The sequence below is a fragment of the Epinephelus lanceolatus genome, chromosome 13 (assembly GCF_041903045.1).
Source record: "Epinephelus lanceolatus isolate andai-2023 chromosome 13, ASM4190304v1, whole genome shotgun sequence".
NCBI classification, from domain to species: Eukaryota; Metazoa; Chordata; class Actinopteri; order Perciformes; family Serranidae; genus Epinephelus; species Epinephelus lanceolatus.
The window spans coordinates 12,105,123-12,130,368 of NC_135746.1; the positions used below are offsets into that span (position 1 = coordinate 12,105,123).

General features: G+C 42.1%; 1 protein-coding gene across 2 annotated transcripts; it reads left to right on the top strand.

Annotated features, from left to right (window-relative positions):
• Positions 1-471: 471 nt before the first annotated feature.
• On the top strand, positions 472-24,503 carry LOC117270664 (WD repeat-containing protein 26). Of its 2 annotated transcripts, none has more exons than XM_033648402.2 (14): positions 472-1,218; positions 3,327-3,426; positions 6,634-6,690; positions 9,891-10,027; positions 12,435-12,532; positions 12,620-12,776; positions 13,181-13,319; positions 15,035-15,175; positions 15,567-15,686; positions 17,860-18,005; positions 18,158-18,236; positions 18,348-18,477; positions 18,877-19,077; positions 22,152-24,503. In XM_033648402.2, coding segments are annotated over exons 1-14 (1,812 nt in total). In that variant the 5' UTR covers positions 472-913; the 3' UTR covers positions 22,154-24,503. The 2 variants fall into 2 exon arrangements, with proteins under 2 accessions (XP_033504293.1, XP_033504292.1); XM_033648401.2 differs by having other exon boundaries at positions 18,877-19,071.
• Positions 24,504-25,246: the final 743 nt, after the last annotated feature.

Here is a 25,246-nt window from a genome sequence, read left to right on the forward strand (position 1 = left end):
ACTTATTATTATTATTCATTTTTGCCATTACGAATTATTGTTGTTGTTAATATTATTTAAATATAGACTGGACAAGCCATTGCTGCTTTTATTTATTGTTTAAATTATGATTATATCAGGTGTCTAATATGTTGTAATTTAGTGGTAAAATCGGGTCAAATTTTAACCGCAATTTTGAAAAATACTTACATTTTATTTGGGCTTATTTTTGTAAATAAAAGAATTTGGGGCTACGTGGTTTATAGGGTTGTTTAGTTAGAAATAAAAAATTTGAACACCTGTTGAAAGTCAATAAGAGATCGACACATTATGCTAATTTTAAATACCGGATATATTGAAGTCAAGTCTCCGGAGACATTCAAACGAAATTAATTTTAATACGATGTTTTATTGTTGTCGGTTAATTATTATGCTAACTAGGTTCTCATGCGCCACCCATGGATTATAATTCTACCCGGAAGCTTGGTAGTGTAGGAATTTCCGGTTACGTCAGGGCGTCAGGACTCCATTAGAGCTGCAGCTGTTTTGAGAGAAACAACAACAAAAACGGGCTAACTGACAGCGCTCCCACGGTGACAGTCCGCTCTGAGCCCGACAACGAGGCCTCAAATCTGGAAGCTTAACCTTCATTTCCCACCCGGAGCTCCGCCGGCTTCTAACCACGGCCGCTCTCGGTGAGGAAACTCTGGCCTCCGCTTCCTCCTCCTCCGACTCGGACACCGGCGGAGCGTCGCCGCCCCCGCGGAAGAAGCACCGAGCCTCGGCGGCGGAGGGAGCAGGAGAGCCCGGGGCTTCAGCAGTTGTAACAGGCCTAACCGGAGTTGTCTTAGGACTTGCTACTCACTCTTCGCACTCTCAAGCCACCTCTGCCATCCACTTTAACCGAAGTGTCGTCAACAACCTCAGTAGCAGCATGCAGGCAAACGGGGCAGGACAGGGACAAGAATCTTCAGAGCTCTCCTGCCTTAACAGCGCACAAAACGGGGAGTCATCCTCGGCCGGTGGCACCCACTCCAACGGGCTTCTCTCCAGCACAGACAACGGGAATAGCGTCGGTACCAGTAACGGCTCTTCAGCCGGGCCCGGTTCGGGGACTTCGGCTGCCTCTACAGCTTCGGGCTCGGAGGTCGGCTCTCTGAAAAAGAAAAAACGACTATCGCAGGCGGAGGAAGATGTCATACGATTAATAGGGCAACATCTCCACGGACTAGGGCTGAAGTAAGTTTCCCAAAGTCGAGGAAAAAACCGACAAAAGCACATAACGGTAGCGTCGAACATACTCGGTGTGATGTACGTTAGTGGTGTTTGTCGTCAAAGTGCTAAATAGCAGATGGTAAAAGCGCTGTTAGTGCGCTTGACAGACACAAACATGGGGGGATGGGGTAGTTAGCCTGTGAGCTCGGCAGTTGGTAGAAAGAAGGGGTCCATCTTGCACAATAACAGTTAGCTTGATAGCTAACAGCATTAGCCTTCCCTGAGGTGCTATGTCCTGACATTAAACCTTCACACAAACACAACACAGTCCAACATTTGGCTGCTTAACAACACCATCGTTAGCTGGAGTGTGTTTCAGATGCTAGCAGCGCCATGATGCGTTAATTAACGTTATAGATTTCGCACTGAATAAAAGGCATTACATCATCTAACGTTTGTAGCGTTTAATGGCAGATCCGTTGGCTTGTTATGGTTTGTAAAGCATATGATAGCAGTGGATTTAAACGTGATTTAGCGTTTAAATGAAGTGCACAAGCCGGATTATCGAGTTTGCTGTGTGCGTTTTTGCGTTGCGAAAAAAAATGCGGAGGAAATGTTAATGTGCGGGTTGTCAACGTCGGTTGGTTGGTGGTTTTCCTCATTTTCCAGCTTGGCTGCCTCGGGAAAAATATGGTTTTTGCAAGACGGAGTGGGAGCAACATTAATAGGTCGGGCCACACTGTAATAACCAGCATGGTTATGAAAACTGTGCTGGTTATTTTAGTATTCCGAGTGCAGCGTTTGCACGGCTGGAGCTGTCAAGTTCTTTATTTATCACGTTAATAATCACCTTTCTACATAGCCATCTCGTGATTATGATAACTTTCCTCACGGACTAATGTCTGTATTTTTCTGTGGCTGTCACCGTGTCAGAGCAGTGTGTCAACAGTCAGTCACAAACAGTGACGCGCGTGTATCGGGGCATGTATTTATTTAAAGGCAGCAGTCGATACCGTGGGCGACACTTGGTCCTGTATCGAGCAGAATCGGTTGCTTTCATGGCGGCTGAAGAATGTGCTTTCTTTCTGCCAGCTGTTTTAGATGCAAGCGCTGTGTTTGAATCTAATTATAGCATGGTGGGGTTTTCAAGAAATGTATGCCTAGCCCTGCGCTTCAAAGAGAGGCTGTGGGAGTCACTGTTGGGAAGCGAGACATCCGCAGATCTCTGGCACCCAGCTGAGAAAGTGGAGCTGCCATTACAAGGCATTATAAAAGGCAGCCTAACATCGCTGTGTTTACAGAGAGGGTGGGTCAGGGGGATACATGGCATTGCCTGGTATGAAACAGAGCCCCCACGTTTTCAGCTGGGGAAATGCAAGAGAAATCAGTGTAGCAGCCAGCCAGCTGGATGAGAGGCTCAACACAGAGCTGCTGCGCCACTCCATTGATACCTGAGAATGATGTCATCATGCTGGAGGTGTCAGCCACCCCCATCCCCAACCCACTTTTCATTATCTCTCACACACACACATCTCAGCAGACTTGTTTGTGGTGGCAGCAGTGGCGGTGGAGTGTGTTTAGCAGAGAGGTGGTGTTTGGACAGATGGTTATGGTTTATGGTTGACAGGCTGGGAGGATGATGTCAACTGCAGTGGAGGGCTCAGTTCATGTTAGTGTACCTCCTACTGTCCACAAATAATGCTCTGGTGACAGGACTGCTCCGGGCTGACTTCCTCCAGTCATTGTTGGCCGTGGAATATAACATTGTCTTCATCCTGTTGTCAGCCAGTGACGTTATTATTGTCCCAGCGTTAAAATTACTGGTGCAGATCTCCCACTCACCTATTTGCTGTCCCTGTAAACACAGCAGAGTCACAGTAGTGAAATGCCAAAGGTGATTAGATAATCAAGAAAAGTTTGCCTAGAAAGCAGTTTCATATAATCGTGATTCATGAGCTAACTTTTCATCATCATACTGATGAGCTCACATTTTCTTAGAACTGTCTCTGAAGTTTTATTCTGAATACATTTTAAAGTCACCCCCTCCTTTCTTTTATTTCACCCGTCATTTGTCTACATGCCAGTCTAACTTTGTCCTCCTCTCTGCCCCCTTCCTTTCTGTGTCTCTGCAGTCAGACAGTGGACCTGCTGATGCAGGAATCAGGCTGCAGACTGGAACACCCCTCAGCTACCAAGTTCCGCAACCATGTCATGGAGGGGGAGTGGGACAAGGTTGGTCATCATGGGTTGCCATGGTTACATAACAGCATGCATTTTGACAGACGAGGAATTGGTGACCTTTCCTAGTGATCTGTTGTCCGTATTGTAATGTAAGAGAGTGTTTTGTTAAGACTTATATCTTTGCAAATCATCTCATATGACTTCTCAACTAAATCAAGTATGATTTCTGTTAGGAAGTGTTGTAGGAAGTCTGGGAAAGCACAAGCAGAGTACTTACAGATTTGCCTTTGGTCCTACTGTTATCATATGTTGAACAAGTCTTATACACATTCCTGACAAGTACTAATGAAGCTCTTATCTTGATAGTACAGCTGTACTGTGTGATTGCTATTCGACTTGAAACTCTTAAATCATCAAGGACAGAATTGGTGTATTTCATGTTGCGGCTTGTTTTTGTCAGAACTTTATTTCATGTGCTTATAATTGATAATATTAGGCGTTTTCGGACTGGAAGAACTTTGTCACAGTGCAGAGAACCCTGCTTTTTGTTGTTTTTGCACCAGAAGAACTGAACATGATCGTAGCTCTTAGAACACCAGTTTGAGAGACTTCTTTAGCTCCTGTTTCAGAGTAGATGCTCGAGGTGAGGAGAAAATTCGATCCAGCATATTACTGCGATATTGTGTGTGGCAATATTGTATCGATACATGGACGTAAAGTGTCAATTTTTTTATTAAATAAATTATTGGAAGGGTCCCATGGTCACAAAATTTCTGAAGAAGTGCTTGGAAAGGGTCTGGAAAAGTTTTGAATATACATTGTTTTGGCTATTGTTTAAAATATGTTGATAAAAATCCCCAAACATAACAAGAAATACATTCTTCTATTGCTAATTCAAAATCTAGTGCTGCACTGTGAGACCGTTAAAATGTCTCTAGTGTAATGTGATACATAGACCAGACCACTATCGTATCATCGCCAATGCCATGTCCCAGTTTGAGGGAAACGTGCTGTCACATCAGGAAAGAAACAGGAAAATGCAGAAAAGCTGTTGTGTAGCAGGTTAACCAAGGCTTTCATACATCTATATATGTATAGATGTTAGGATGAGTAATATGTGACTGCTGTTTTGGGTCATTGATCCACTTGGATGGTAGAAGCCTGAGGGGACATGATGATGATCAACCTTAATTTACTAAGGTATCGTGAACGCTCAGGTTCCCTCAAGGTCTCAAAACAATTATTAGATCATAGACCAGTTATTATGTCCATGGAACAAATATTTGTTTAACTAAAATAAATGCATGCAGACATGTCACAATTATAATCCAAGCACACATCAAGTTGCATCACCATCTACAAAATCTTAGGTTTTCTATCCCCACAAAAAGGGGAGTGGCCTTGACATTGTGCCAAGTACCCATATGTGTCAGTCTGGTCTGTTGGCATGTGCAGCTAGTTGGCAGCTGGATTGTCTAACGAGCGGGTGAAGTTAGCAAGCGCTAGCAGTATGCCTACTCAGAAATGCCTGGGAAGCACATGTTTAATGATGCATGGCTTTATTCCTACATGGGCCTTTCTATTTTAAATTACTGAAATTAAGGCATGAAAATAAGGTAGGGTATTATGGAGAAGTTTTTAAAGATTCATTGGTTAAATGTGTTGGAATCCTGTATTAATATTGCAAATACAAATTCAATGTTTGGTAGCCTGAGAGAATTATAACATCAATTGCTTTTTGAGTCCACTAGATACATAAAAATGACTAAAGTGAGATGAACAGACTAAAAACTTCATCTTATTGGATGAAACAGGTGTTGACAGTTTTTCTTCTGGGATATAAATTTCAGTTTCAGAGAAATGGTAAAAAAAAAAAAAAATCGCAGTATAATACAAGATATATTATCACAGTGCTCAGCATATTACTGAACTTTTGGAATCACAGTAATGTGTTGTGACTTAAGTATCATGTAACATCATATCATGAGGCCTCTGGTGATTCCCACGCCTAGTAAGTACTCTCCCCACACAAGAGGAACCTCGTGTGACATAAGTGTACAGTGATTGGTAAAACTCATGAGCCAGTGCCACACTGGCAGCCGCCATTTTAAAAACCTGTCTGCCATGTAAACAACAACAGACAACACTAAACACAAACAACAGCTCATGATGAAAATAAGGAAGGAAACATGAGCAAGTGGTCGAACGGTGAAGTCTAGGCTTCACTGAGCAAATATGTGACATGGGAAATACGACGTGGTTTTGACTTGTCAAAGCAAAACATACGAATCTTCGATGGCTGGCTAACATCACTTCAGTGTATCTATTGCTGGTGCGAATGCGACAGATAGGAAGCTCATGGAGGTTTGTAGTTCTCAGGGAGCTCCCCACTGGGCAGTTCCTGTCATGGAACCGAAATCATCTAATGAGAGCTCAGATAAAAATCTTGACTTGAGGAAATTGAGAGGAATCTGTGGATGGTCAGTGGGTCATGAATTTTTAAGGAACATTTTAAGGTAGAATAAAAGTGTTCATAATTATTATGCTTAGTGAAAATCATTTTTTATAACATGACAAAGCACATGCACCCATAAAAATCAAAATACTGGTTTATCAGAACAGCCAAAGCCTGACAGAGCATACTGCAGGATGTTGTGAGGCGTCCATTAGGCTTCATAACATTAGGTTTATATTAGTGCTCTTTAAGGAGTTTTAATGTAACTGGCTTTTAAATCAACTCTGTGTGCTGTATCACCCCGCTCTCACTGCAGAATAACTCTTATTCCAACATTTTTAGAGCCGAGGCTTATAAAACGCACACATCTCATTAAAAATGGTCTTGTGAATCTTCTGGAATAATGACCCCTGTGTCAGAACTGCAGGATGGAAAATTAACACCAGTCTTGGAGCCAAATGGTGGTAAATTTTTTGGATGTGGTGGGCAGATTTGTACTCTGCGTATTAACCAGTAGTAAACCAGCCGCTGTTGTGATTCCAGAAATCATTATTTTTTCTCCCAGCAACCTTGAACAAGAGGTCAATGTGTTTTGAGAGACAAAGATGGCGTGTTGTCTTTTATAATTATGATCACTGCACACGGACATCAGCTTCATGGTTAAGAATGTAACCATATGATTTTTATTACTGCGCACGTGATTGTTTTTGTTTGTTTTTTCATGTGCATGCATGGAAACTGCTGAGCTAACCATTTCTCCCTCTGTCTCTCCCCTCCATCACCCTCCCTTTGTTTTGATCCAGGCTGAGAATGATCTCAATGAGCTGAGAGCACTGATGCATTCTCCCAACGCCATTGTGGTAAGCTCCCCTTGAACTGAACTGAATGGCAGGCAGTCGGTTAGAAGGCACAACTGGAGGTTCTAGAACGGCGCCGTGACAATGCGGGGCCGCAGGTTCTTGTTGTAAAACACTGAAAGCGAAAAATGTTCTGGATGACTCCTCGGGAAGTGTGGCAGCGGCAGGAATAGACACCAGGTCTACGGAATGAAAGCTTGGGTCTTTTGTTTGTTGAGCAAAATGTGGTCCGACTTTGCAAGCAGGGTGTATTTCCTGTTCTGTTCCTTTAGCTTTTCCTTAAGATTATTAAGTAAATGACGCAAATTAGGCAGATTTGATTTGTTTTACGTACATATATACCGTATATTTTTCATGGAACTAGAGCTCTGCTGATTGGCTGTTATCAGGCTATTGCAGATATATCGTATTAGTGTGTATGGCAGCACCTACATAACAAACTGCAGGACAGAACTGTCTCATTGGAAATGGTTTTAACACTTCTCCATTATATACAATATCTTGTTTAGTACATATCATTGTCACAATTAATTTTAACAAATTAGGAGATACTTAAAATGTGTGTTTATGTAAAATAAAAAAAAGCCAATATATTGTAATGAGAATTTTTAAAATCTAAATATCAATATCAGCTTTAAAACATATTTTAATTTAGATGTTACTGCAAGAGTATAATTACAGCTGCGTCCCAATCCGACACTAGTATAGTGTCATTTCAATAACGTTTAGAGTATGTGTTGCATCCGAACTGGAAAGTGATAAAAATTAAGTATACTCATCACTCAGAGATTTAAGTGTGCATGCCAAATTTGCTTCATTCTTGAGTGTGGAGTAGGGTTGCAGTGATATACTGGTTTCAAGGTATGCTGTGATATAAAAGTTGACCGTTATCATATCGTGCAGATTTGCTTATTACGATATTGGGGGGAAAAATGCAACTGGGTGGAGAATCTGTACTTTATTTTATTTTTTTGCAAAGAGGAGGCTTTTTACACATACTTCCTTTAACAAACTGGTTTCAAGTTTCAATATAGTAATTAAACGTTTGTTCAATCAAAAATAACCTTTCCTTTTTTATGCCTTAACGGGTCAATCTAACTGATGAAAAAAGATGGTTATTGCACTGTGAACGCTTCATACAGTTGCAGCCCTAGTGTGGCGTTAATCTCTACAATGTCTTGTCCCACAATGCATTGCACATTGGAAATAAGGAGCTATTAACAGCTGGGAAAAATTAAAATTAACAGTGAATGGAGGAAAGAGAGCTCTGGCAACTTCCTTGGAAAAACAGTAAAATATTATGCTTGCAATTCTAATTTTAATTGGCAGTTTGGGGAAAGTCTGTAATTCCTCTAATATTATTTCTTGTTAATACAAAGTCATAAATTGCATGTATACTAACTGTTAAAATGATCCACTGAAAGATTTGTCATACTCTAAAAAGTCTTAAAATGTTGTTTATTTACCAGTAAAAGGCCTTAAATTCAGATTGGATGTGTCCTAAATGTTTTTTAAATCACGTCACTGTGAGAATTTCTGGTGTTGTTGCTATGGGAAACATTATTTTGAGACAAGGGGAACACTGTTCAACGGGGGGGGGGCTTTGGCACAACACCTGTACACGTGCAATGTCATTTTCACCCCCTCTACATATTTAGATCACACAGTGAGTCTGCATCATTAAATTTAGGCTTTGCAAGGCGGTCTGCTTATCAGTTTATTTTTTCTGCGTAAGCCCAGAGAGTATCATAGTGTCATTTTACAGCACAGTACTTGGAAAGTGTGTATTTTCCTTTCTGGTGTGTATTTCCATCACGTTAGTCTTAAATGTAGCTTAAAGTGATATTAAAAATTGAACTTGTTTACACCTGCAGACCCCCTGATACTGTGTAGCATTAGTATGGAAATAGGGCTTAGCTCCGGCTAATTAGCCCCAGCTAGCATGCTAATTAGCAGAAGAGATGAGCTCCGAAAATGGTCCCATGTGTCTCAGTCAAGTGCCTGCTGCTCTGTGTGTCAGAGGTCTGTCTAACTGCCGCTACCAGTCGGGTTATTGAGAGAATGGCTGCAGCTGTTGGTTGTTCAGCTGCATGTACAATGTGGGTAGCCATTTTAGGTCTTGAGTTGTAGCAGGTTAGTGTCGTCATTGTCAACACTGCAGGTCTGGTAGGCAGTTTACTTCCATCGCAGGCCTGGTTGGAGAGTAAGAAGATGTATGTGTGTTCATGCTCTCTTTATTTACAGACCTTTGTGGGTGGATGTTTTTTTGAATTTATGTGTAGTAGATTTTAACTGTGCTTTGCACCCGTTGTCAGGGCTTCACCTCCCACTGCATACCTGAGATAAGAGAGAATCTTGGTAGCACACATGTTAAAGGAGCTGTATGCGACATTCAGAGCATATCTATGATTCAGAGTGTGAGCGGGGATTGACATGGAGGTGGTTGAGCTGGTGGCTAGCAGCTAACCATGCTAACAGAGAACAGAAGGGCAGGCATTACACCTGTGTAGCGCTACGTTCGGCCACTATGGGTTGGGCAGTATTATCAGCGATAACTGCAAGCGACTAGCTAGCCAGTGCACATGCTGTCGGACCATCTACCACAACAAAGAAAAAAGAATCTCTGACTACATAACACAGAGAGGGAGTGTGACTTCATTCCCTGCGCAGGATGCCATTACTCCACTGTATCTTTACATAGCAAATAGTTAATGCTATATAAATGCTCTGAATGTCACATACAGCTCCTTTAACGCTGATCAGCAGTAGCAGCAGCGACTGGTGGACACTTGCCGGTGGTCTTCAGTATGAAGTATGAAGGAAGAGGGCTACTGACATTACCATACGTCTTGGTTACATCTATAAATATGTTGTGATAATGAGAGCATGCTGCCCTGCAATATGCTGCCACCATTTCAAGCTTTAGTGGCAAATGACAGCAGAAATTTCACGTAGGGATTTTTTAGATGTTGTTTGCAGCTTTACCTCTACAACATGAAGCTTTTTATGCCCCTCTGTAGTCGTGCAGACCAGCTGTTGTCTGATCAGCGGTTGGAATCGCTTCTTATCAGTGTCAAAGGGAAACCTGTCGCAGTGCCATAAGCTTATTTGTCATTCTTTTCTTCCTTCCTTCCTTCCTCTCTGGTTTTTGATGAAATCTCTTCTGTGTACCTACTGTATGTCTCTCTTCTTTTTCTACTCAGCGTATGAAGTTCCTGCTGCTGCAGCAGAAGTACCTAGAATATCTGGAGGACGGCAAAGTCCTGGAGGCTCTGCAGGTGCTCCGGGGAGAGCTGACGCCACTCAAGTACAACACAGACCGCATCCACGTACTTAGCGGGTACGGTCACAAGTTCAATACCATATCTGTCTCATAAAAGTTATCGGGCAGTTCCAACAGTTAACACAAATACACACCTACGAACTTAGATAGCTCTGTAATCACTAATGATGCAGCTCCCACTGCTAAGCCAACTATAGAGCCCGGCTTCTTAACGGAGGCTGGTTAATCAGTAGAATGGAATATACCTCTCAAGTGACAGGACAGTTTTTAACCTGTCAAATCCACCAGGAAAATGATATGGTAAACAGGTATTTTTAATGTCCACTGTTGTCACACTGCTATTGTTTATCAGGTTACACAACAGATTGTAGGGGAGGATGCTGCTTCTTGCTAGAGATGTGTATAATCTTACAGAGTCAGGGAAAGCGTGACTCTTGACTGTAATCACGAGGCCTTTAAAAACTAGTTTTGACTCATATTTGTAGATAGCTTTCACAGAATGTTAAAAATCAATGGCTTGGATCAATATCCCTCCCTGAGCTTAAGGTTGTGATTTAATATGGTTCTCAAATATACATATTACTTTGAATTCTTTCCTTCTTCTTCATATCAGTAGCTATAGGATCAGTTAATCCATGGTCTTAATGTGCATTGATCACTCAACACTGTCAATGAGCCTGTTTGTCTTAACAGACTGTCACTCAGTTGACAGAACCATCTATTGATTTGTCACTTGTCTTAGGTCAATCGGTTGCCTGTATCCAAACGTGTCGTTGACTGTGTCATTGTGTTTCTGTCAGCTGGTTCCTCAAACGATACCTGCATTCACTGTGTTTCCTCATTGTAGGTTCTACAGCAAAGTGTACTACATTTTCCCACAGATGAAAGTTTCATTCAGCCGTTGTTTTCTTTTGCATTAAAACTTAAGTACTAATCAGAGGTGTAGCACTGCAGCAGTAGAATAAAAATGGTCACCCTATTGTCACTGATTCCCACTGTAATCACTGTATCGTGCTTCAGCTCTTGCTGGCAACTTTTTGTTGTATATTTACTATGATAATCTCACTCTGTATGTTATTTACTGTGTGTTAGAGGAGGGCAATATGGCCAAAACTGTCTTTTGCAATGTTTTAATTTATATCAGTGGTACCAGAATATATCAAGAAACAGTAATTGTTTTGTGTATTCAATTAAGAAATGCTTTGGAATAAATAGGGCTTCACAATTAATCATGATATTATCAAAAACATAAAATGGCAAATCCAATATCCAACTCGCAGGAGCTGCAAGTTTTTTTAAGAACCTCTGAGACTCTCATTTTCAATAATATCAGGCAAAAACAAAGACATTAAAAACAATCAATAAGCAAACAAAGAAGCATCATGCATATCAATTAAAACAGAAATGAAATCATACAAAACACAACAATAGCAATATATGATCGCTGGAAGTAGAAATACAGCATGATAAACATGTTTACGTGTAGATGAACAGTTCAAAGCATTTACACTCAATTAAAAAAATCAAAATAAGACATTTAAGCAGCCATAAGAGCAGCAGAGTGTCCAAGCTTAAGGTCTTTAGCAGATTATTCCATGTATAAGTTGAACTGTAAGAGAGTGACATTCTTCCTAGTTCAGTTCTGATTAAGGGAGTGTGAAGCAACAACTTGTTCTGTGAGTGAGCACCAAATATCAATGCTCTTCCCTCAAAGCCAAATGTGGCAGTGAAGAATCACCTGTAATGAACCTTAGGTCTGGGTGGTAGACAGCATCCACTGATTTCAGTGTAGAGGCAGCAGCCTTTCTGTGTATAAAATACCATTGTAAATGAAGCACTGTGGTGCTACTGAGATGCCCCGGCCTACTAATCATAATCCAGATGTAAGGGAACATGCTTGTTTGGTACAGACTCCAGCAAAAATCACATCATCATCATTTCTATATTTTTGTTTCTCTGAAAAACAGATGCAAAAATTACCATTCCCTCTGAAATCACCGCTCATATCACCATCACAATATCTGTCAAAGATCGCGATATGATTTTCTGGCGTATCGTGCAGCCCTACAATAACCATACTGTACTTCATCACATTTAAGTCAAAAAAGCAAAGAAACAACTTGAGTTAAAAACAAAAGACTCAAAACACTACAACTAAAATTCTTAGGAACAGTCATTTTAAGTCTTTCAGGTTTTTGTATTTACAACTTCACTCTCCCCCTCCATGTCTGCCCAAATCACGTTACCTTACGAGGCAGCTCAATTCGCGGGACCACAAATTCACTCGAGAATCCGCCCCTGATTTGCTGCATACCCTGATTGAATAGCTTCCACAGTAGAAACAGCACTGCCAAATCTCTACCGGTGGACACAATTCTACCAGCAGACAGTATATACGGTCATAATGCTTAACCCCACTGTGTATGTTGTTTTGCTTGAGCTGTGTACTTGTGTCTCCCTGCAGGTACCTAATGTGCAGCCATGCTGAGGACCTGAGGGCAAAGGCAGAGTGGGAGGGCAAAGGCACCGCCTCACGCTGCCGACTGCTGGACAAACTACAGAGTGAGTCTATACACTGGCACAAATACTGCATGACTACAACACTACTTCATGCATCACTCATGTGTCTGCTTTTACCTCTCCTCGTAGCGTACCTGCCTCCTTCTGTGATGCTACCCCCGCGGCGGCTGCAGACCCTGCTGCGGCAAGCGGTGGAGCTGCAGAGGGACCGCTGCCTCTATCACAACACCAAGCTGGACAGTAATCTGGACTCTGTCTCTCTCCTCCTCGATCACGTCTGCAGCAGGTTGGTACAGCTAGCACGCTGCTCAGGCTTCTCAAGACCTCAGTGTTAAATTATTCTGCTGCAGCATCAGATATTTATGTGTCAGTTGGCTTCCTGTTATAAAAGTAAAGTTTTCAGACGTGCACTGAAGGCCTTGCTTTGTGTTTGTCCTCTGTGTCTGAAGTCTTAACTTATTTACTTTTTTATATCTCGTCTCTCTCACTATACGAGTCTAGCTGCACAACTCTTGTTTCATCATTTTTAACCTTTCTTATTTTCTCCCTCTTATCCTTGCCACATACTGTATATTTGATTTTACTGCGATTGCAACATGTTGCAGTATAGACGATATAACCTAAGAAGACATACTATTGCAGATCTTACACAGTGAAGATCTTAATCTTCAGTCTTTCTCCAAATTACAGGAAGCAGTTCCCCTGCTACACCCAACAGATTCTGACAGAGCACTGTAACGAGGTGTGGTTCTGCAAATTCTCAAACGACGGCACCAAACTAGCCACGGGCTCCAAAGACACTACAGTCATAATTTGGCAAGTGGACCCGGTGAGTGTGAAACCAACGCTATCACTTTTTTACGATCTTGTCCACAGCTAAAATTACCCAACAGGAATTTGGTGGTCATGACTTTTATATTCACAGGCAGGTTTTTCCTGGCATTTTAAAATATGTATCTTAGAGTGATGAACTTTCTTTGAATTTACCATGATAACACTTATGTACATGTAGCTGTTTGAAGGACTTCTATTTTCTGTCTTAGATTATGACATTATCTACAGAAATACAGAAGTTACCACTCTGTAGCTGTTTGGTGAAGTCTGTCATTGTCATTAATATGGTATTCTTCATTCATTGCATGCTAAACATAAACTCTGATCGGCTATCTCTTTCTGTAAGAAACACTGGTGTCTGTTTTTATATAAAGTAGAAAGTCTGTTTACAGAACATCTACTAAATAAGACAAATGGCATCAATTCAATGAAGTCTTCACCAGGTTCTGTTATATTGACTTGGAAAATGCTTTAAAAATGCTTTAATGCACTTTTGACATGGATTTAGGAAAATTCATTTGTCACGCTGACTGGACTCAGTTATACCTTCAGAGCAGTCTGGAATCTCTTTGAATTTACTAGAGCTACACAGATGAATTGATTAGCTGTCAACTATTAAATTAATTGCCAACTATTTGATAGTTGAGTAATTTGGAGTTGAAATTCTGTGATCCTAGCTTCTTAAATGTGAATATTTTTTAGTGTCTGTTCTCCTCTATGACAGTAGATTAAATATCTTTGGGTTGTGGACAAAACAAGACATTTGAATGTATCACCTTGGGCCCTTTTTATACAGAGATCGCGCTACAGGGCCTCTATGAAGTTATTTATGCCCCCTATGTTTCTTTACACAGAACCAAACAAAAGTAGCATCATGTCCCTCCCGTGTGTGATTTTTAGATAGCATACCGGCATCGTGGAAGCAAAAGAAGCATGAGGGCATGACATTTAACACAACAGCATCGGCCGCCAGTGTGACCAGCATTGCACACATCGGCAAAACACGTCAATAACAATCATTTACTGTTTCTGTTACATGATGGCTGATCTTGTCCTCTGCTCTGAGAGGAAGGAGCTCCTGGACATCAGTGTTTTCCCAATTTGCACACATCTTTGCCAGCATTTTTCTTCGAGTTAGCTGCTAACTGCTTTTAAAATCTCCCGTGATGGGTCATACATAACATGTCTTCAAGAAGTCACATTATAATCAACTGAAGCTGCGACACTGACCACGAAAGCTGCATGCACTCACGCTGACACCGCAAGGCTCAACTTAATTTTCATGCAGCTGGTCTATTTCTTTATCTACATGCGGCTGCACGGCCCTTTAACACATTAAAACTACATAATACTGTGTAAAACTCAGTTCAGTCTGTTTAAATTGATTTAAATGAATAATTTATTGTGCCAGAGGCAGCGTGACGCACATAGCAACCTTGTGTGTGTGTGTTTTCATTCCGTATTAAAATAAATCCATCAGATCCATTTCATTAATTTAGTACCAGATAATATAATCCAAGCTTCCAAACCCTGCATTATCACTTAGCATAGCCACATGGTGCACACACCTGGTGTAGCAGGTAAAAACCTGCTCTGTCCCGCATATAAGATGTGTCATGTCCATGTTGCATGTGTCTGCAAACAAGGGTCCAACCTTAAATGTGTCTGAATTAATTTGATCGTAGTCCTCTTGGTCTTGTCTTTGTGTAGGAGAGCCACCAGTTGAAGCTGCTGCGAACCCTGGAGGGTCACGCGTACGGTGTCTCCTACTTAGCATGGAGTCCCGATGACACCTACCTGATCGCCTGTGGACCTGACGACTGCTCTGAGCTGTGGCTCTGGAATGTTCAGGTAACATTTCTACATTTTTCCGACCCTCACTGCACATAATCATAATCCTATACTTGTGATACCTCTTAACGGATCATGTTTCCATGTGCCAGCCCCGTTTTTCATGTGAAATATTGCACAAAAGCATAGATCGGTGATGTCAGAGACTTAAGCTGTCTAATTCAAATTCAGTAAACAAGCGAGGAAAAGAAAAACATGCCTTCAGCCTCCTATGGATACTCCGTAGGCTGTGTGTACTCAATGACCTCTCCCTTCTCCTCCCCTCCTCTTTCCTTTATCCACCCCTCCCCCACCCTTACTTAATGTTTCTTCTTGCTGTCTCCCTCCCCCCTCCCCCTATTTTTCTCTGCTCTGTTTTTCCACTGTCTCTGCCAATCCCGGTGATGAGCAGACGGGGGAGCTGCGGACCAAAATGTCCCAGTCCCATGAAGACAGTCTGACCAGTGTGGCATGGAACCCCGACGGCAAACGCTTTGTCACAGGAGGACAGAGGGGACAGTTTTATCAGTGTGTAAGTGGACAGTATTGTTTTTACTGGGATGTGTTAGAAAGAGTAAATGCTTCCAATATTTATCATCCATTTCCTCTCAAGACCCATGAATCACCTCTGTATTCAATCAGAGCTAATGCCTGGTGTGTTTTCAAAACAGGTGAGGAGGGTAAAAAAAAAAAAAAAAGGAAGACACTGTATGTGAGTCATGTCTGTTAAACATCTGCTCGAGTGCTGTTTTGACCTTAAGCAGGCCGCTTCAAGATAATTGGATCTTTCGGTGTATTGATTTTTCCAGCCATGAACCCGATGAACCCATAAAGATGACTTTTTATCATGTTGTGTTAGGAAGATGGTTCATGCCTGTGTCCATGTGTGTTGTGCATGGCCAGGTCTCTGTGTAGTTGACAATGTCTATAATGTTCCTAAGCTGGAAATGAAAATTTTGACTTATTCCACATTTTAAAAACTGTCAAGCCGCAGAAATGGCTCTGAAATATGTATCGTAGAGATGTTTAAATGTGCAGCTGTTTCATCGATGTTGTTTGCGGAACCTGTGACATGTTTTTGAAAGGAAGGAAAGCAATTTGACTTCACATATTCTTCACATCTGACTTTTTTTTAACCCTCTGAGACCCACCATTGACCCCTTTTTATCTTTTTTAGGGGGACATAGCAGGTTGACGGTACATGCCACATAGAAGTGGTAGACATAGTCTGAAAGCGGGAAACCTTAAGATTAATTTGATACTCTGTCACCATGGTGTTTTGATCAGCATCTAGTCAGATTTGTAAAGTTTATAATGTACAGGGGCTTAGAACAGTGTGTTTTAAGTATAGATGGCCATTCCTGCTCAATGCTCAATTATGTCTCATAAGTTGTTGCAGCAATTTTGGGGTTTACATAATTTGTTATGATGCAAAATTCAACCATTTTCACCATTCAAGAATTGATAAAAAATGGTCAGAAATCCCTCCAGAATAAAAATATTAATACACAAAGACCTTGAGGGACACCATAGATGGCGAGCACTTCTGTCCTGGAAATTAATCATGGACCCTCTTAATGTCAATATACCTATAAACGCCATCCGCCCTCTAAATGCATGAGGTCTCTAGTTTGTGGCTGTGAAGTTTTATGAGGCTTTGTTTATCCCAGGAGTCACAATAGGTCATTTTATACAGTGACGTCCATTTCCAAACAGTGGTCATGCTACAATGAAATGGCTCCTATTTGAGCTAGCACAATTATATATGAATACATTTGGGCTTATTGAATCCACAACAGTCTCAGCTGTCTAGTGATACCCAATTCATGCAAACTAAGACAGTGGTTCTCAACTGGTGGGTCACGGTCCAAAAGTTGGTCGCAGGTCCATTTTGAATGGGCAGCAAGTGATATGAGAACGTGTCGAGTTTGTAAAAAAAAAATGCTTTATTTTGGAATACATTAAATTTCTGGCACAGAGCTTTTATTTTGAAGTGCTGTATCTTGCTGTAGAGTGAGTGATTAACAGACAGCTACTTGACAGAGACAGCAAAGTAGCTCGATGACATAGCCAAACACAAGTATGATGCTGAATAGAATAAACTGTGTGGACCTTGAACTATTGACTAAGGAGAAATCCAGACCCCGTGGCTGGACCAGTTGGGAACCACTGATCCAAGACATTTTAGGGACCTTATTATGCAGAAAGATTCAAATACACCAATTTTAAAATAGGTGGAAATTATACATTTATGCTGCATGGGAAAAAGTGCACAGTTTTTGCCAAAAGCTACATGGTATTAGCATTTAATGGGCATGTCTGTAAGAGACATTTAGGTACCCAGAGAACCTGTTTTCATTCACATATCTTGAGGTGAAGGGTCAAGAGACCCCATTGAAAATCCTTCACCAAAGTTTAGCCTAAACTTGGAACGTTATTTAGCTCCATACCGACAAGCGAGCATGACATGACTGGTACCTTCCCCCTAGCTTTGAAAATGAGCACTCCTCAGTCTCTCAAAGACAGCAATGTTGGCCAAGAACACCAGAGCTCCTGCTGTCTCTAAGGGTTAAATTGTCTGCTTGTTTTACTGTGTTGGTGCCTGAGCAGAAAGAGAGTGCATCTAACAGGTCTTCTTTTTAAAAAAGGGTAGCTATTTTCCTGTTAAGAATCAGAGATGAGAGCTCTGCTGCATTTGTTGTCAGGACCTGGACGGTAACTTGCTGGACTCCTGGGAGGGTGTGAGAGTGCAGTGCCTGTGGTGCCTGGGCGATGGCAGAGCAGTGCTGGCCTCGGACACACACCAACGTATCCGGGGGTACAACTTCGAGGACCTTACTGACAGAAACATGTACGTGTCAGCCCTAATAGTCCCTGTACTGCAGTGTGTCTAGATGAAGGAGTGATATTTAAAGCTTTTAGGCAGCCACACCTACACAGGTGTTTAGTATATTTGCACTTCTCAAAATGGCTGACTGTGTGCTGTTAACATGTCCTTCACAGAGTTCAGGAGGACCACCCTATCATGTCTTTTACTGTTTCAAAGAACGGAAGATTAGCTTTGTTAAATGTAGCAACTCAGGTAAGCTTTCTGACCAACTCACTGTTTATTTGCTCCTAAAGCACACCACCATTTTGTTTCTAGAAACATGCAGCACGTTTCAGCAGTCTATTCTTTTACAACCTTCTGCAGGGAGTGCACCTGTGGGACCTTCAGGACCGGGTGCTGGTGAGGAAATACCAAGGTGTGACCCAAGGCTTCTACACCATCCACTCCTGCTTCGGAGGACACAACGAAGACTTTATTGCCAGTGGCAGTGAAGGTACAGTATATATGATATTGACAGAGATAACACTGTGGCTCTTTGTAATAAACTGTAGCGCTTTAATGTCCCCGATGACACAATTCCATCTCATTCTGTGGACTTTGTGGGAGTAATGTGGCTGTGTTTTGATTGTGTTTAGTAAAAAAAAACAGAGCTTCCTGCACTATAAGTCATCTCTCAGAGTGGTGTGATATGGAGCCATTACAGGGAAATAAAAATAATATCTTCCTTACTGCCTGTTGCACAGGATCTCTGCAGTATTGCCTCATATGGACAGGTTTCTTTCTTCTTCATATTGCTCTAATCTCTAACAGTTATCTATGTGTTCTTATATTTCCTCCTGTGCACTGACTATCTGTACTTCTGCCTGTTTTATTGGCCGTCCCTTCTCTACAGACCACAAAGTGTACATCTGGCACCGGCGTGGCGAACTTCCCATCGCCGAGCTAACAGGCCACACGCGTACCGTTAACTGTGTGAGCTGGAACCCGGTCATCCCAGGACTAATGGCTTCCGCCTCAGATGATGGCACAGTGCGTGTCTGGGGTCCTGCACCCTTCCTCGACTCACAAGAGGCGGACGGACTCAACGGTAATTGTGAGATCTGTTTTTAGCATAGTGCAAGTGATCGTTGTTTGCTCGAAAACTGTCATTGTAAAGCTAGTGTTGGTAGATTTTGTCATATTTGCTGACACTCACTTCATCCGCACAGTATTTTATGAGATAAATAGTGTAGGGAAGAAGTCATCTTCCTCCTGCTCCTCGTATTAGTGCTTCTTTAGGCATTCACTAGTGTAGGATCCATGAATTAATTTGGAAAGGAATGGATTTGGCAAGATTTGAGATGGTTTATATTTTTTTATTGTTTGTGATTGTAGTTATTGGGATAGTCTGCTCACATGGATATGGGTGGTGTAACTTACAGTTAAGGTCAAAATTATTAGCCCCCCTTATGAAATCAAATAAAACCCTTATCCTTCCAATGACATGGGCCATAACCTTAAGTGTTTATAGTTTGTGTGTGTCCGCAAGAACAAAGACACCATCTGCATAAGGTCAAATGAACATTTTTATTGGCTTGCTGAACTGAAACAAGAAAAAAGCAAAAAATGCAATGGTCAAAATTATTAGCCCTCTGACAGCTAATAGTCAATAGTGTAGCCTTTCTGATCCAAAACTGACAACAACTTCTTCTGGTAGTTTCTAACTAAATTGGCACATGTCTCCTGAGGGATTTTAGCCCATTCTTCCTTGGCAAATTGTTCAAGATCATGCAAATTGCTTGGTCTCCGAGCATGGACCCGAACCTTGAGCTCCCTCCACAGATTCTCGATAGGATTGAGATCAGGGCTCTGAGAGGGCCACTCCAGAACCTTGATTTTGGTGTCTTTCAAAAAGTTTTTGACTAACTTTGATGTATGCTTTGGGTCATTGTCTTGTTGGAAGACCCAGCGACGACCTAACCCTAGACTGGCTGCAGATGTCTTGATGTTAGCCTTCAAAATACCCACATAATCCTCTTTTTTCATGGTCCCATGCACCCGAACAAGGTTTCCTGTCCCTGAAGCAGCAAAACAGCCCCACAGCATTATGTTGCCACCACCATGCTTCACTGTGGGGACAGTATTTTTAGGGTTGAAGGCCTCGCCCTTCCATCGCCAAACAAAAGCAGCATCCATATGCCCAAACAGCTCAAGTTTGGTTTCATCAGACCAAAGGACAGACTTCCAAAACTCACCCTTATGTTTCAGATTGTCTCTGGCAAAATTCAGTCGGGCTTTAATGTGCCGCTGTGAGAGCAATGGGGTTTTTCTTGCATGATGACCACGAAGTCCACCACGATGAAGAACCCTCACAACAGTCTTGCGTGAAACATCAAGTCCAGAGGAAGCCAGTTCAGCAACAATCATCTTTGCAGAGGTCTGGGGATTCTTGTTGACATCTCTGATTATTTTTCGCTGCAACGTTTTGGAAATCTTGCGTTTTCTACCACGGCCAGGTTTATTTTTAACAGACTTTGTTTCTTTGTGCTTTGCAAAAATGCAACGCACAGCTGTTCTAGAAACCATGAAGGATAAGGGTTTTATTTGATTTCATGAGGGGGGCTAATAATTTTGACCTTAACTATATAATCTTTATGAGCATCTCATATTCACCTGTGTGCTTTTTTGGTTGGAGAGAGAGGGTGAGTGGGTCGCCATATTTGTTGTTGACCGCACTCTTTTTCTTCACTGTGATCATTTTGATTATACATTTAAACATTTTTTTTTTTGGTTCTCCGTGAAGCTTTTATTGGCATGTCAGACCAGTAAACCAGGCCCAGCGTCCACCTCTCAGCTACTTCTAGTTTGTTTCCTGCAGTCGCTACATAAAGAATCTACCACAGCTGAAGGAAAACAACCGAACAAAGTCGAGGAGTTTCTAACACAGCTGCAGATCATGTCAATCACTGCTTGTGAACTGCGGTCAAACTAGGCAGCGCTGCTAAAATACGAATCAAGATTCTGTTACTGGTATTGCCTATTTCTCACCTCAAATGTTTTCAGAAACATGTTTTAGTGTACTGTTTAGCTGTAAAATGAGAACATTTGTGACCTGGCCAGTGGGCGGATCTTTGTTTTGGCTTGACTGTTTTCATCATGGCGGCCAGGTCACATAGAATAGGTGATGCGGTACCACAGTCTTGATTCAGATTTGGTCTGTGCTGCCTAGTTTGACAGTTTGAGCTCAGTTCTTGAGCAGTGATTGACAGCTGTGTAGGGAATCCTAGGCTGTGATTAGCCACTTTCATTTAGCAAATGCCATTTGAAGCACCATGAGTAGGAATATGATTTTTCAGACTGTGTGTATGAATGACTGCTGTAGCAAATATGACAACATGTTATTTTATAAGTTACCAACCACAGCTTTAACCACCAAAATTATCATTGCAGCTTATGTTGACTATTTAATAGAGTGGATCCCAACTTGTCCAGCCACAGGGTCTGAATTTCTCCTTAGTCGTTAGTTCACTAGTCAGTCCGTCACTCATTAGTTCAGTTTACTACACTCAGCATCATACTTGTGTTTGGCCAGGTCGTCGAGCTATTTTGCTGTCTCTGTTAAGTAGCTGTCCATTAGTCACTCACTCTACAGCAGGAAACAGCACTTCAGAATAAAAGCTCTGTGCTTCAAAATAAAGTGTGTTTTTTACAATCATTCAGTATGGACCTGTAACCCACTTTTGGACCGTGACCCATCAGTTGGGAACCACCGATTTAAAACTTTGTGTACAGAGTTATGGCTAGGGTTGGGTATTGGTATGCAATACCTTAAAGTTATTGACAGAAATAACCCAGTTCCAAGTATTAACAACACAACTCCAGTCAGATGATACCTGAATGCGATCCTTTTTACTCCTGGGGTCTGATCCCAAACCGTCCCAACTGCCCACCGGATCTGCAAACTCTCTGTCGCTGCCGTCTCTGAAGTGTTCACATTACGGGTATCAAATGAACCACTGGAAGCTTTGGTATCAGTGTCACTTAAAGGGTACTCTCATCAGTACTGGTATCACAATTTTTTTAAATGATACAGAGCTATAAGTAAGAGCTTTTTGGTGACAGGTTACCTTTTGTTCAATGTTCTTAAATGACATCTCTTTATTTACCTGATGTTTTCCCTCTCTTCAGAAAACTGCAGTAACATGGACAGTTGATGGTCACTTATGGAGCAGATGACATCTCTCTTTAACAACAACCCAAGAACCCCACAATAAAACAAAAATAGAAATGGGCGAATCGAATCTCAACACCAACCTAAAGCAAGACGAGAATAACAAACAAAAAGCCACCAAGAAGAAAAATAAGAGAAAACAAAAGTGAGAAAAAAACGTCTCCTGACTGGCCTAGACAAAACGGTGGAGGTGACAACGGACATTCTGAAGATTCGGGTGTTCATCCAAAACCTGACCCCTGACCCAGAGGAAGACCAGCCAGTGCCCCCAGCGGGCTACGACCGCCATCCACTGGCGAGCTGTAACGGCTGCTTCTCCTCCTCTAACTGACCCGTCTTCCCCCCACCTTGCCGCATGGCCACCAGCCGTGCCAGGTCCTCACAGAGTTTCCCAGGAAACCTCCACCTTGAGCTTGGAGCACATCAATTTCCCCCGTGATGCCTCCGGACAGACACCGCAGACCAGCCGTCTATCATTGGACTACACCTGTCTGCCTGTTTGTCACTCACATTACCTGTATAATGTCTCCATGGACATGGGTGGGGTGTTGCTGGGGGAGGATGGTGCATCGGGAGGGGGGGGGGATATAGCAACTCTTCTGTATGTATGTTTTCCTCCTCTTCCCCACTCTCTTGCTATATTCTTCGATCTGTTGGACAAAAGGCTGAAAACCCATCGTACAAACACTGACCGACCAGCTGACAAAGAACACACACACACACACACAGAAAAAAAGGCTATGCTAAATGTTGGAATTTTTTTATGATAGTCATAGCGTAATTCTCATTTAAGAGGTGAATCTTAGCTCAAGTAGTGCCCGTGGAACGCTTTAGCTTGAAGATTCCACTTTGTGTTTCTCGACATTAGGAAACTTTTTATTCCTTAATTTAACTTCTAACAAGGACAGTCGCTGTAACGTTTCCAGCCGACGGCCTCCCCTCCTCTCCTCCTTCGTCCCCCCTCCCCCCCTCTGTCGAGCTAGCAACCGCACAAACTCCATTACATCTGCCTAAGAGGAGCCGGACAGAGGGATTCACAGGTCACATATCAACGGTGAGGGGGGCGGGGGTCACACGTTGGTGGTGAGGTGGGGTTTCCACTGTCAGGACACATGACCTTTCTAAAAGACGTGAAAAAGTGCAACTCGGGATTGCACGCCGCTGACTGCTGTCCCTCCTCTGTACGTGTGCGTGCGTGTGTGTGTGTGTGTGTGTGTGTGTGCGTGTGTGTGTGTGTGTGTGAGAGTGACAGAGCAATTATGCATGCACACATTAGTGTGAGAGTTGACATTTTGTGGGTGAAGGTTTAATTGGCGTGTGTTTTTTTGTACGTGTGTTCAATTCACACCAGCAGAAGATTCACACCCCTCCTCCTCCTCCTCCTCCCCCTCCCCCACGCTCCTAATCCCATAGTAAAATTGTAAAGAGGATTTTAAACCAATTCTAAGTTATCCAAAGCCCCATAGGGACCTCTATCTGTGGAACAAAGAATACTTGAGAGCCATTTTGTAAAAGAAAAACTTTTATTTAATCTGGGGCTTTAATTTTTACATTTTGAACTCTTTTTTTTTCTCCTCCTTAACCACGTGGCATTCAAACGGCACTGAGTTATTGGCAATGAATCATCTCTGTGGGGGGAAAAAAGAAAATTTAAAAAAGTGACTGAGGCATGTTTCAAAAAGCTGTAAAACTGTTGTTTATTAGCAAAGGGTCATTTCATAAGAGGAGTGAATGATTGTAATTATTGGAGTAGTTAGCGCGGCCCTAGAGATGAGAGGCACCAATAACCAGAGGCACTCTGCCAACCCAAAACACACACAAACTGCCTTCCTGTTCATACAGTTGCACACAAACCTTCAGTACGTATGACACCCCCGACTGCACTTCTTTGAGTGGTCTTTTTTTTTTGGCTCTCTCACACCTACTGTTAGCCAGCATAAATCCATAAGCTCCTTATGGTCGCCACACTTGCTGTTCTGATGGCTTAAAAGGTCGCATTGGCAGATTGCTAAAGGAATCGAACCCTCACTACGCCTCTATGCACCCAAAAGCAGTGACTGATCATCTTGTAGACGTTATAAAAAACTGAACCTCACGCATACAAGGCACAGCAGCCTCACGTCGAGGGCACCACTCTTGGAGCTTAGAGAGAATTCAGCATTAACACCTCCCCCTCCCCTCCCCCCTTCGCTCTCCAGCCAAGTTACCCAGTGGTCAGTGCGCCATTCAAAGCTTTCTTCCTCCCTTTTTCAGGGTATGTAATGACTATTTGCTACAGACTGATATACAGTAAAACATGTTTAAAATCAGTGCTTTTCTGTCTGTTTTTATTGAACTTTTTTGTTACTTAAATTTTTTGTTCACATTATATCATTTTTTTGGTTGACCTCTATCCCTGTATGATCATATTAAAATATAACCAGACATTTGGAGTCCTCATTTCTTTTTATTTTTCAAGTCTTTATAACCCTGTTATCTTTCTTTTCTATATATATATATTTGTTCGGTATTTTTATTTTTTGCATTTTTATCCACCAGTACTACAAACGAATATGCACAGTAACACCCATGCCAGCTGGAGTGGGAAGAGTTTTTAGGAAGTGTGTTACCTACAATCAAATCAGGTTTGAACTTCTCCACCCCTCGCCTTTAAAGAGTTTCCTTCACGTGAGAATCTACTTTATCGCATGTCTGTTGTAATTGACCGTAATTGACTCTTTGGTGTGCCATTGTTGATCGATCCGACCCTTAACCGACGCCAAATCTCTCGAGGCACACTTGATGTTTTCTGTAGGTTTAACGTGTGTGTGTCATTGGTCTGATATTCACACTTTGGAAACCTCTTATCTCCACTCCTGGACTGCAGAATGGACTCCTCCTCCACTTCCTACATTGTTTCAGAAGACTTGAGGCAAATATCACACACACACACAGTAACATAGAGTGTCAGTAAAGCCCATCGTTCACCTGCTGGTGACAAATGCTATGTCTGTATGCAACCTGGTGTCGGCTCTTCTTTTGTCTGAGTTTACCAAGGGAGTTGTTTCTGATT